This window comes from Silene latifolia, chromosome Y (assembly GCF_048544455.1).
Source record: "Silene latifolia isolate original U9 population chromosome Y, ASM4854445v1, whole genome shotgun sequence".
NCBI classification, from domain to species: domain Eukaryota; kingdom Viridiplantae; phylum Streptophyta; class Magnoliopsida; order Caryophyllales; family Caryophyllaceae; genus Silene; species Silene latifolia.
The window spans coordinates 237991584-238004326 of NC_133538.1; the positions used below are offsets into that span (position 1 = coordinate 237991584).

The 12743-nt window shown below is 38.0% G+C and overlaps 1 protein-coding gene and 1 long non-coding RNA gene across 2 annotated transcripts; one reads left to right on the forward strand and one right to left on the reverse strand.

Moving 5' to 3' along the window:
- Positions 1 to 1975: 1975 nt before the first annotated feature.
- LOC141630310 (uncharacterized) lies at positions 1976 to 2473 on the reverse strand. Its single transcript, XM_074443149.1, has 2 exons — positions 2087 to 2473; positions 1976 to 1981 (listed from the first exon to the last, which is right to left on the reverse strand). Exons 1-2 carry the CDS (start codon positions 2471 to 2473, stop codon positions 1976 to 1978), a joined length of 393 nt encoding a protein of 130 aa, XP_074299250.1.
- A 620-nt stretch (positions 2474 to 3093) lies between these two features.
- Positions 3094 to 5160, forward strand: LOC141633343 (uncharacterized). Its single transcript, XR_012538124.1, has 3 exons — positions 3094 to 3210; positions 3310 to 3417; positions 4950 to 5160. It is a non-coding gene; the product is annotated as an uncharacterized LOC141633343 (long non-coding RNA).
- Positions 5161 to 12743: the final 7583 nt, after the last annotated feature.

A 12743-nucleotide genomic window follows, 5' to 3' on the forward strand; every position in this document is an offset into this window, starting at 1 on the left:
GGTAGACCGCTTCCAAGCCCACTACTCAACATATGCACCTGTCGACAGTGCTCCCCATATGGGCGAAAATCACCATATAGTTCATCACAGACATTCAAACCCAAGTGTTAGCCAATGATATGAATGTTCAATAATAAACAAGAGATGCAACTAACTTACTACTTTAATGAGGTATGTAAACATGACAAGCATCCACGAAACTCATCTCCTCTAACCGTGACCGGGACACGCCCACGACGTCACCAAACCCACTAAGGTACTCGGAACACGTCCGTGGTACCGGGCCCAAGTGCGACTCGAGTCTCCTGCCAGACAACATGCCTCACCGCATGAGTCCCTCCATAACCCAAGTACTAATGAGCACATTCCCTTGGAGTGGGAAGCTCCAAGTGAGACTTGAGCGAAAGACGGTTTTCCAACCACTTTCCGTCTCCAAAACCATCACCAACATCCTCCAACAATCTCCAATGTCAACAATTCACCAAAAACAGAACAATTAACCAAACAAGCATGCCATTAAATTCACACAACAACCAATTCATGCTCACAACTTCATTAATTCATTTTCTCTTCTTTTAGTTGCTTATTAACATGTTATAGTGCAAGATAATTAATACTAAAGTCATTCACCATACTAACTCTTCCCAATATCATCATGAGACCACAATATGTACCAAACCCTAATTATCCAAGACATGTTATAATGCAACTACTATGAGATAAATATAATTAATGGCAATTACACTCATAACACCATAGATAAGTAGGGAAATCCTACCTTAAGCTTATCTTCACAATCCCACAAGCTAATCCCTAGAAATGCTCCTCAATGAGGCTTCCTACACATATTAGTTAATATAATTAACACTACAATCTATTACAACAACATACTAACTTAACCCATTGAATTCTTACAATATGGAGGCAACGATTAATTCTTGTATGTACCACATCTGGAGGCAACGTAATAAAAGCAAGCACGACTTTACCTTGATTCGTCCCATCTCACTGACTCGGGAGATTGTTGCTGGTATGAAGAAACAAATTGAAGGCAAAGGGACTAAGAAATGCAGCAGACAAGATGTAAATTGGATGAGGAGCCTCATAATTTCTTAAATTTAGTCGATGATTTGCAGGTAACTGGCGATGAAGACGGGTTCTGGGAGTTTGGGGAAAATGAAGGGATTTGATGTAAATCTAATTTTGTTATCAAGTTTTGTTGTATTTGGTGTTTGTTTGTTGGCCCGTTTCTTTAGGCCGAGTTTAATGGCCTGTTATCAGATTTTTGTCCTTTTGACAAAAATGTCTTCCGATACACAGTGGTGACGTTTTTTTTGATATATATACTTACATTTTATCAAAAAAAAAATCTTACAATATAACTAAGTAAAGACTAATCTACTAATTAAATAGAGTTACTAAAACAAAATAGAGAAGAAGGGGAAGTGTAGATTTACTTACAACAAAGAAGAAAGGCTAAGGAGGCAAGAATCTCCTTAAGAGAAATTAGGGTTCTTGAGAGGTTTGGTGGTGGAGAGTTTAGAGAGAAGTTGGGGAGATGTAAAAAGTGGTGAATAGTGTTATGAAAGGGGTTTTGGTATAGGAAATCTGAAAAGATAGGGTTATGAAAGCGACATTTCACCAAACATTTCCCGTGTAAAGCTCACTCGACCAACACTCGGTTGAGTGGAAGCCCACTCGATCGAGTGGAAGGTCACTCGGTCGAGTGACCGACTTTCCAGGCTTTCCAGCCTACTGTATTGGATTACTCGCACTCGGCCAAGTGGGTTCTCTATTCGGTCTAGTTATACTTAAATAAATACGAGGTATTACAATCTACCCCCCTTAAAAGAACTTCGTCCCCGAAGTTCACTCCCGACACTAGCTATGGAATATAGCCTCCCCCCCCCCCCCCCCAAGGTGTACTATGGCGAGTTGGGATAAATATAAGATTAATGTTGACCCAAATGTGACGTTAGAACTACATATACGAAAAGGGAAAAGAGGGAAGACTGTATTTAAGGTACTTGCGTAGTACGCCCTACCCCTATAGAAACATGGTTACGACCCCGTAACCGACTCATACCTGCTCTAAAAGGTGAGGGTATCGCTCCTTCATGTTCTCCTCGACCTCCCAAGTGGCCTCCTCCACAAGGTTATTGGACCACAACACTTTCACCAAGGTTGTCTCACCATGTCTTCTCTTCCTAACCTTTCGGTCTAGGATTTCTTTGGGTGTTTCCATATATGTTAGGGCATCATCAAGTTCAATCATCTCCGCTTCGAGCACGTGAGAGGGATCACTTATGTACTTGCACAATTGAGACACATGGAATACATTGTGAACTCGGTCCAAGGCTGGTGGAAGTGCTAAGAGATAAGCCACTTCCCCAACTCTATCCAAGACTTCATAGGGGCCAATGAACTTTTGGCTCAACTTGCCCCTTTTCCCAAATCTCACGACTCCTCTCATGGGTGAAACGTTGAGTAGTACTTTATCTCCAACCGCAAATTTTATGTCACTCCTCCTCAAGTCGGCGTAGCTCTTTTACCTATCTTGTGCGGCTCTCATCTTCTCATGAATTACACGGACTTGATGTAACACCCCGTAATTTCGGACCGTTATTATGTTGCGGAAGTAATTTATTAATCAAGTTGAATTTAATATTAAGGTATTTGAAGTAATAATAAGTCAAATAAATATAATTCTATTATATTTTGAAGTAAAGTATTTATTTTGATAGTTTCGAAATGTTTAAAAATAGTTTAAACCATGTAAAAACCTTTTATTTCGAAATAAGGGCATATCGGGGAAAATGGCGATTCTTGTGAAAATTGGGCAAACGATTTTGGAAATGGGTCATATGAGTACTCAATCTTCTTGTAATCTCGTGTTTAAGAACTTTGGCATTGTCGGAATTTGCATTTGACAAACGGTTCTAATTATCGTCGAAATGAGCCAAAACCGACTAATGAAATTCCGCCACATATCCCGCTCCTTTCCCCCTTTTTCACGGCACTCCTTTTTCCCCCTCCTTCCTATTTCTTCCTAAGGTTTCCTTTGTTCCTTTGTTCTTGCCTCTTGACCGAAAATTCACAAAAAATAAAAAAAAAACTTACAATCGTAATTTCATCATAACTTCTTCGTTTCTAGTCCGATTTTCGCAAAATTTATATTTTCGGAATCCTCTCTTCAAGATCTACATCCTAGTATGTTTTAATTTCAGTTTTCATTTTGTCGATTTAAGATGATTTTGGGCATAATTTCGGTTTTAGTAATTATTATTGTGTTTTTGTTGTTTTTAATAGGTGAAGATTATGAGGATGATATAGGGGACTCCTATATAGTAGAGGTTGATGGGTAGCTACTGTTTTTAGGGTTTTCTCAAGGGTTATTTTGCCTTTTTCTAGCTTAAGGTAACATATTTCGAGTTACTCGACGAATAAATGTCACATTCTTTGCTTTTTTGTATGATTTTGTGATTGTTATTTGAGTAGTTTATTTCACATGAAAATATGTGTTAAATTCATGTCTTCTGTATGTTAAGTTCACATATTAGTATGGAAATGAAATGGGAATGATAAATTGATGCTTAAAACGATGTTAAAATGAACAAAAACGGAGAAACGGGGAAAAGGGGGTGGCGGCCAAAGTGAAGCGGCCCGGCAGCCCACAGCACCTTGGGGTTGGCCGGTCGGCCCGTTGCTTGTTTGCGGTTTTTCATGCGTTGTTCGTCGTTTGGGCGTATTAATGTTATATTTAGTATAAGTAACATATGGGTAGTCTTATGAAATGAATAATGTTAGTAGTAAATATAATGTTGATGGTAAAGTTATGTTTATATTGGTAGTTGGCACATGTTAGGATAGGTTATAATATGAAATTGTAATGAATAGGCTTAAAATGAATTTTATAGCGATAATTGTAATGTTTGGATGATTATGCCGAAAACTGAGCCTTAGTCCCTTTGAGTGAATCGATGTCAGTCAATTATGTGATTGGTCAGCCGCGATTGAACCCGTACCTGTCGCAGGACTGGGGTTGCGGGTAAAAATTCGGTTGGATGAAAATTATTGTGAAAAATGGATAATTGGCCTTATTCTTGTTTTAGGCCATTTATTATGTTTTTAGTTCACATGTGATGTTGGTTGAATTGAATGGTTTCTTATATTGTAGAAACGGCCTTAGATTCCCTGAAACCTTTAATATTGTTAATATTGCTTGAAATGGAATTGGTATTGAATACTTCTTGCAGGTTGTTGTGTTTGTCATAGATAGGTCTTTATAGTCTTTGGCGAGTATATGTTCAACGCTTAATAGCCTTTGTGTTCTTGACTTGGTGGGTTTATATCCAAGTTGGGGCATGACCTCGTTACTTATTTTGAGGGTAAGTGGTCAGCTTAAGTACTAGCCAACCCTTTGGTGGACTCCTTAGGGTACTCACTTTGTTTTTAAAAAAATTGTGGGTCTTGGGTGCGGTGTTGTGTATCCGCATATCTAGGTCTGCGCAGATTTAGGACTAGGGTTGTGTTGTGTCTTGGCCATGTTTTGATAGAACCTCTGAGCCAAGATACCGGTTCGATTACCTTCCCTACCTCGTGGTATAGACTCAAGTTATAGAGTGACTATTGACGGTGCTAAGAACTTATGCCTGTCTTTGATATATTGCCCTTTCTTGTATGGTGATTTTATGAATTGTAATAGGTGAGATGCAAGCCGGTTACAATTGATAAAGTTTGGATTACTGCTTGTTATATGTTTCACATGATAGTTTAATTTGGTCAGGTTAGTGCTCATATGTTAGAATACTCGATAATTAATTTATTTATGATGTTGTTTACATGTTACATTACATGTTACATTAAATATGACATTTTCGTGGTGGGAGGACTCAAGTTACTCCCCTTTGAATTGTGGCTTTCGTGTTTGTATAAAATGCGATTGACAGGTTGATGATGATTAAATGGGGTACACGGACGAGCTAGTGAGCAAAAGAACCTTGGACTTAGTTTGGTTATATTTTGTAGTAAACCTTTAAACATATGGTTGTGTTTATATTTTGGAGGGACATATGTCTCCCTCTTTTACTTTGGTTTGTATCACTTTACTCTCGCGACTTTAGCATGGTTATGTAAATTAGTTTGTTAGTATTTGCAGGTTTTGGCACTCTTCATTTGGAAATGTTTGTGAATGGTTTAGAAAAGTTTTTAAAATTACAGGTTTTATTTAGTTGAACCAATTACAAACATATCCTGTCAGTTTTTCTGTAGAATTTACGTGTTTATTTATTGCTAAAAATGAGGGTGTCACAGTTGGTATCAGAGCATATTTGCTCCCGACGCACGTTTGTGCACCCCAATATAAATAACTTGACCTTCAAATAATAAACTCGAGAGATGGGTAGGATGGGTAGACTTAGGACCTTATGTTGTAGTCTCTTTGTGATTGCTATTTGTTAGGTGCTAACCAATGTTCTCTTTTGCAAGATGGCCCCTCCAAGAAACGTAGATAATGCAATCCTACAAGCTAGGTTTGTTAATTGTGAGTTATTAATTTTCGTGCCGTTGAAGCTATGACCATGATCTTACTCGTTGGTGACCAAGATTGAGTGGCCGTTGCCGAATGTTGAAGATTGGTTATGCCAAATGGAGGATGCTTCCACTTTCTCGATATTTCTTTTCATATTCAGTGTACCTTACCTTAATCTTTCAATCTCGTTGTCTATTCGTCTTTCTAATTCCTCTTCTCTCGCCTTGGTAACTACTCTTCTATTCTTTCTCCCGATTCATCCTTGGTTCGTTTTCTTCTTATAATAAGAGTCCTTGTGGATACCTTCCTTTTATTCCGTGGGATAGTCCCCTTGTTCAAGAGAACTCGGTTTTGAGAGAATGTTTTTGACTGAGCCTCGTACCTTGGGGTGAGTGAATGTATCATTGGGGGGCGTGAACGAGTTGAGAAATTGATTGTTTAAGGTTTTAATTGTATATGAGAAGATAACTTGGGATCCTTTGGTTAGTCTTGTTAGTTGTGCTTGACGTGAGAGCCTAGTGAGTTGAGAAACACCTTGGGATTTATGTCTATTGAGAGCTTGTTTGTTATAGGTGATTGAGCATGGGTACTACCTTAGCACATAAGTTGGAATGAACCTAAGCTACTTCATTTGAGAGTCTCGATGTTTCTTGTGGAGAATTAAAGGAATGATAGTTAGCCCCAATCTTTGTAGGCCTTGAAAGGAATACAATAGGACATTGACGTTGCTTAATGGATTGGTATGGTACTTTAGAATTAGTTAGTTTGTTAAACCTTTTGAGTTGACCAAATCTAGTATAGAGTAGCCCTTGTTGACCTTTTGAAATTTGAGAACACGTGGTTGACCTTATTAATCATATCTGAATTTGGGAATTTTGGTGGGAAGTTGTTCGATGTAGTTCGTGAGTTCAAAGATGCGATTCTAATTTATGGTATCGGAGACTAGAAGTACGAAGTGGTGAGATGATAGTGTAAACAAGCCATGGTCCTTGGGGATGACATAGCAAGTGAAGTTCGATGACGAGAATTGTAAAAGAGATACTTTGGGACTTGGATGGTAACAAATGAATTTGTGTGGTGAATTGATTTTGGCTCTTGGAACCGATTGAGTTGAGGAAGACCTACCATTGTGGAGTCCTTGTTAGTCCTATGATTTGGTAGACTTTTGAGTCTTTGTTGAGCACCTTAGTGATGTAACCTTATCATAGTGATCATAAGCTTTGAGGAGTGTTTGGTTTAGCGGTAACCCTTTCATTATGTCGCTTCTGTTTTCCTCTCCTTCTCTTTAGCGTTCGTTGAACCCTGTTTTTATGCCGAAGTTTACGTATCTTCTTCTTGCCCGAGATATCTTCTTACTCGAGTACCTCTTATTTCTGTCAACCGTTATCTTTACGGTCCGACTCCTTAGTTTCCTAACTTGTCATGCTCATGCACTCTTCGAAAATATTTTACCGTTTCTCTATTCCGTTATCACTCCTTATCTACTTAGTATAGTTGGTACCTTGTTGACCATGTTTACAGAGTTAGTGGGTTGTGATTTGAGGATTTTTGTCGGGAATTGGTGTAGGAGTTTGTGTTTGTATTTGACCGTGTAATATGAGAGCTAGATTTTTGATGGAATTCTTATAATGGCAATGTTGTAGTCTCCTTGCGATTTGAGGTTCGCGTGATTTGGTGGTATAAGACTCACTTTGGTTTCGATTTGATGATGAGACTAATGGGATTAGTTTACCTTGGTGGAGTATTTCTATGGTTATTTTGGATTTGTTTTCGGCATTGTTCGTTCGGGGATTGTTCGTTTGTCATTTGAGCCTTACGTTACGGTATTGGGGATTGATAGCTAAGTTTGTGGAATGTTATTGTAAGTTTGGACCTTATATTTAATCCTTTGAGGAATCTTTCTATTGGAATTGGAATATTGTTGGGAAGTAGGATAGTGAATTTTGAGTAAACCGATCAGATGATTTGTGTGATGAACCCATTTATCTTATAGTTAGTGCTAATTATGGATTGGATAGTGCAACTTATTGCTTGTGGGTTGGTTTCAAGCATGAATGCGTTTGGGAATATTGAATCTTGGTAAGGGTATAATATTGTTACTAGTTTCGACTTTGGATTTTGATTTTGTTCGGTGGAGGATATTGGTGGAAACATTTTGATTGGGAAATTGTTAAGTTATAATTGTAGAGGATATGATTGTCTCAAGGATTAGCTTATAAGTAGACTTGTCGATGAGTGGTTCAGATGGCTCTTTGGATTAGTGTGGCCTCTGGTTGTTGCCCTGTTGATGTTCGGAGGACCTAGTAGGATGACTCTGTGGTTGGAAAATTGAGTGAACCTTTCTCGATGTACCGATCTTCCTAATTCCGATCTCCGACAATTGTCATTCTTGCTATTCTGGCTTGTTCCGTTGAGTTCGCCTTTTTGGAACTCATTTGACCTTTTGAGTAAAGTGTCTTGTTCGTTGACATCTTTATTGACTTCATCCAAAAATTCCACCTTTAAGAGTTCAACTCCTTCTTGTCTGTTGGGTGTGAGTTCCCTATCGCGAGTTGCACTTCTCGTTCCCGAGTTGTTTTTCCATCTTGCATAGATTCTATCTTGTTTGAGTGAACTTTTGGTTCATTATTTTAAATTTGAAGTTAAATCTACAAATTGACCTCTTTCTATAACATTTGAAAATGATTTTCCACTCTCTTTCAACCTTAGTGTTCGATTTGATACCTAAGTTATTTTTCGTTTTGTGTAATTTCGGGCCAATGTGAGTTAACTTTTCGATTCATTGTTAAAATTTGTATTATGTTTGGAAAACTTGACTTCTGGTAAAGTTTGAAAAATGATTTACCATTTTTCTATAACAATTTCATTTGACCTTTCGCTTTCATTTTGTTTTGGCGTTGATTCGTTGTCAGGATTCGTTATTGGAGACGTCTGATAACTAGTTCTGCACTTATCGACGAATGATTTCGTATTTTGATTTGTCCTTGATTCGGAATGATAGCGCGCTTGCATGCATCAAGAGTTCTCTCATTCCCTTGATATGGACATTGTGCTTTTGAAAGTTTTCTTAACCCCTTTTGAAGGATCATCTTTTGAAATTCCAATTTGTTTTGAATGTTTTGATTTTCGCCCTTGGAAAATTGAGTTCGTCCTTATTGTATTTTCATTTTCTACTTGCAAGTTTCGAGGACGAAACTTCTTAAAAGGAGGGATGATTGTAACACCCCGTAATTTCGGACTGTTATTATGTTGCGGAAGTAATTTATTAATCAAGTTGAATTTAATATTAAGGTATTTGAAGTAATAATAAGTCAATGAAATATAATTCTATTATATTTTGAAGTAAAGTATTTATTTTGATAGTTTCGAAATGTTTAAAAATAGTTTAAACCATGTAAAAACCTTTTATTTCGAAATAAGGGCATATCGGGAAAATGGCGATTCTTGTGAAAATTGGGCAAACGATTTTGGAAATGGGTCATATGAGTACTCAATCTTCTTGTAATCTCGTGTTTAAGAACTTTGGCATTGTCGGAATTTGCATTTGACAAACGGTTCTAATTATCGTCGAAATGAGCCAAAACCGACTAATGAAATTCCGCCACATATCCCGCTCCTTTCCCCCTTTTCCACGGCACTCCTTTTTCCCCCTCCTTCCTATTTCTTCCTAAGGTTTCCTTTGTTCCTTTGTTCTTGCCTCTTGACCGAAAATTCACAAAAAAAAAAAAAACTTACAATCGTAATTTCATCATAACTTCTTCGTTTCTAGTCCGATTTTCGCAAAATTTATATTTTCGGAATCCTCTCTTCAAGATCTACATCCTAGTATGTTTTAATTTCAGTTTTCATTTTGTCGATTTAAGATGATTTTGGGCATAATTTCGGTTTTAGTAATTATTATTGTGTTTTTGTTGTTTTTAATAGGTGAAGATTATGAGGATGATATAGGGGACTCCTATATAGTAGAGGTTGATGGGTAGCTACTGTTGTTAGGGTTTTCTCAAGGGTTATTTTGCCTTTTTCTAGCTTAAGGTAACATATTTCGAGTTACTCGACGAATAAATGTCACATTCTTTGCTTTTTGTATGATTTTGTGATTGTTATTTGAGTAGTTTATTTCACATGAAAATATGTGTTAAATTCATGTCTTTTGTATGTTAAGTTCACATATTAGTATGGAAATGAAATGGGAATGATTAATTGATGCTTAAAACGATGTTAAAATGAACAAAAACGGAGAAACGGGGGAAAGGGGGTGGCGGCCAAAGCAGCCCGACGGGGCCACATCAGGTTGGGGTTGCCCGGGTCGGCCCGTTGCTTGTTTCGCGGTTTTTCATGCGTTGTTCGTCGTTTCGGGCGTATTAATGTTATATTTAGTATAAGTAACATATGGGTAGTCTTATGAAATGAATAATGTTAGTAGTAAATATAATGTTGATGGTAAAGTTATGTTTATATTGGTAGTTGGCACATGTTAGGATAGGTTATAATATGAAATTGTAATGAATAGGCTTAAAATGAATTTTATAGCGATAATTGTAATGTTTGGATGATTATGCCGAAAACTGAGCCTTAGTCCCTTTGACTGAATCGATGTCAGTCAATTGTGTGATTGGTCAGCCGCGATTGAACCCGTACCTGTCGCAGGACTGGGGTTGCGGGTAAAAATTCGGTTGGATGAAAATTATTGTGAAAAATGGATAATTGGCCTTATTCTTGTTTTAGGCCATTTATTATGTTTTTAGTTCACATGTGATGTTGGTTGAATTGAATGGTTTCTTATATTGTAGAAACGGCCTTAGATTCCCTGAAACCTTTAATATTGTTAATATTGCTTGAAATGGAATTGGTATTGAATACTTCTTGCAGGTTGTTGTGTTTGTCATAGATAGGTCTTTATAGTCTTTGACGAGTATATGTTCACTGCTTAATAGCCTTTGTGTTCCTGACTTGGTGGGTTTATATCCAAGTTGGGGCATGACCTCGTTACTTATTTTGAGGGTAAGTGGTCAGCTTAAGTACTAGCCAACCCTTTGGTGGACTCCTTAGGGTACTCACTTTGTTTTTAAAAAATTGTGGGTCTTGGGTGCGGTGGTGTGTATCCGCATGTCTAGGTCTCAAGGCAGATTTAGGACTAGGGTTGTGTTGTGTCTTGGCCATGTTTTGATAGAACCTCTGAGCCAAGATACCGGTTCGATTACCTTCCCTACCTCGTGGTATAGACTCGAGTTACAGAGTGACTATTGACGGTGCTAAGAACTTATGCCTGTCTTTGATATATTGCCCTTTCTTGTATGGTGATTTTATGAATTATAATAGGTGAGATGCAAGCCGGTTACAATTGATAAAGTTTGGATTACTGCTTGTTATATGTTTCACATGATAGTTTAATTTGGTCAGTTTAGTGATCATATGTTAGAATACTCGATAATTAATTTATTTATGATGTTGTTTACATGTTACATTACATGTTACATTAAATATGACATTTCGTGGCTGGGAGGACTCGAAGTTACTCCCCACTGAATTGTGGCTTTCGTGTTTGTATAAAATGCGATTGACAGGTTGATGATGATTAAATGGGGTACACGGACGAGCTAGTGAGCAAAAGAACCTTGGACGTAGTTTGGTTATATTTTGTAGTAAACCTTTAAACATATGGTTGTGTTTATATTTTGGAGGGACATATGTCTCCCTCTTTTACTTTGGTTTGTATCACTTTACTCTCGCGACTTTAGCATGGTTATGTAAATTAGTTTGTTAGTATTTGCAGGTTTTGGCACTCTTCATTTGGAAATGTTTGTGAATGGTTTAGAAAAGTTTTTAAAATTACAGGTTTTATTTAGTTGAACCAATTACAAACATATCCTGTCAGTTTTTCTGTAGAATTTACGTGTTTATTTATTGCTAAATTGAGGGTGTCACACTTGATCAACCATAACTTGGATCATATGGGGGCCTAAAATCACGGCTTCGGTACTATTGTCCCAACATATCGGACTTTGGCATTTTCTCCCATATAGAGCCTCAATTGGGGCCATACCAATGATAGCATGATAGCTATTGTTTTAGGAGAACTCTATCAAGTGTAACCTTTCTTCCCATGAACCTCCAAATTCTAGAACACAATCCCTCAACATGTCTTCCAACGTTTGGATTGTCCTTTCCGTTTGTCCGTCCGTCCATCGCGGGATGGAAGGCCGTGCTCATTTTCAATTGAGTACCCAAGGAGTTTTGAAGCTCTTGCCAAAACCTTAAGATGAACCGCGAATCTCGATCCGAAACAATGTATTTTGGGAATCCATGAAGCATGACCACATACTTGCAATATGCATTAGCTAGTTCTACCTTGTTCCAAGTATCCTTCATTGGAATAAAGTGAGCCGACTTGGTTAGTCTATCCACGATAACCCGAATCACGTTGTTCCCTTTTTAGGTCCTCGGTAAGACTAGTATAAAGTCCATGGAGATTGACTCCCATTTCCATTCCGCCACATCCAAAGGTTGCACCTTCCCTTGTGGTCTCTTGTGCTCCCCGTTTACTCTTTGGCAAGTTAAACATTTTCCCACAAATTCTGCCACCTCTCTGTTCATATTCGGCCACCAAAAGGTCTTCTTGAGGTCTTTGTATAGCTTGTCACCACCCGGGTGCACCGAGTATGGCGTATTATGAGCTTCGTTCATTATCTTTTTCTTAAGCTCTTCGTCACATGGCACGCACCATCTCCCTTTGAATATAAGGCTCCCATTCATATGTATCTCAAACCTTGAAGGTTTCCCCTTGTCTAATACTTCTTTCCATTCTTGGATCTTCACATCATTTACTTGTCTGTCTCGAATCTCCTCATACAAGTCGGGTTCTAGATTTAAGTCTCCCCCTTTCTTATCATATGAATGCCCATTTCCTTTACTTCTTCCTTCAGTCTTATCATGGACAAGGCGGTACATAAGGAGTGCACCAACTTCCTACTCAAGGCATCAACCACCACCACATTATCCTTCCCTTCATGGTAAAGTATTTCCATGTCATATGACAGGGCAGTCGTATACCTATCAAAAATAACCAACTGGCTCTAACTAATATAGCTAGGGAAGTCGGGTCGATCTCCACAGGGAGGCAAGGTATCTATCTGTAAGTCCGTCTATATAAGTCACAATGGGGGTTTTGAATTTGGTTTTCTAAACTACTAAAGGTTTAAGGGTAAGAGAAATA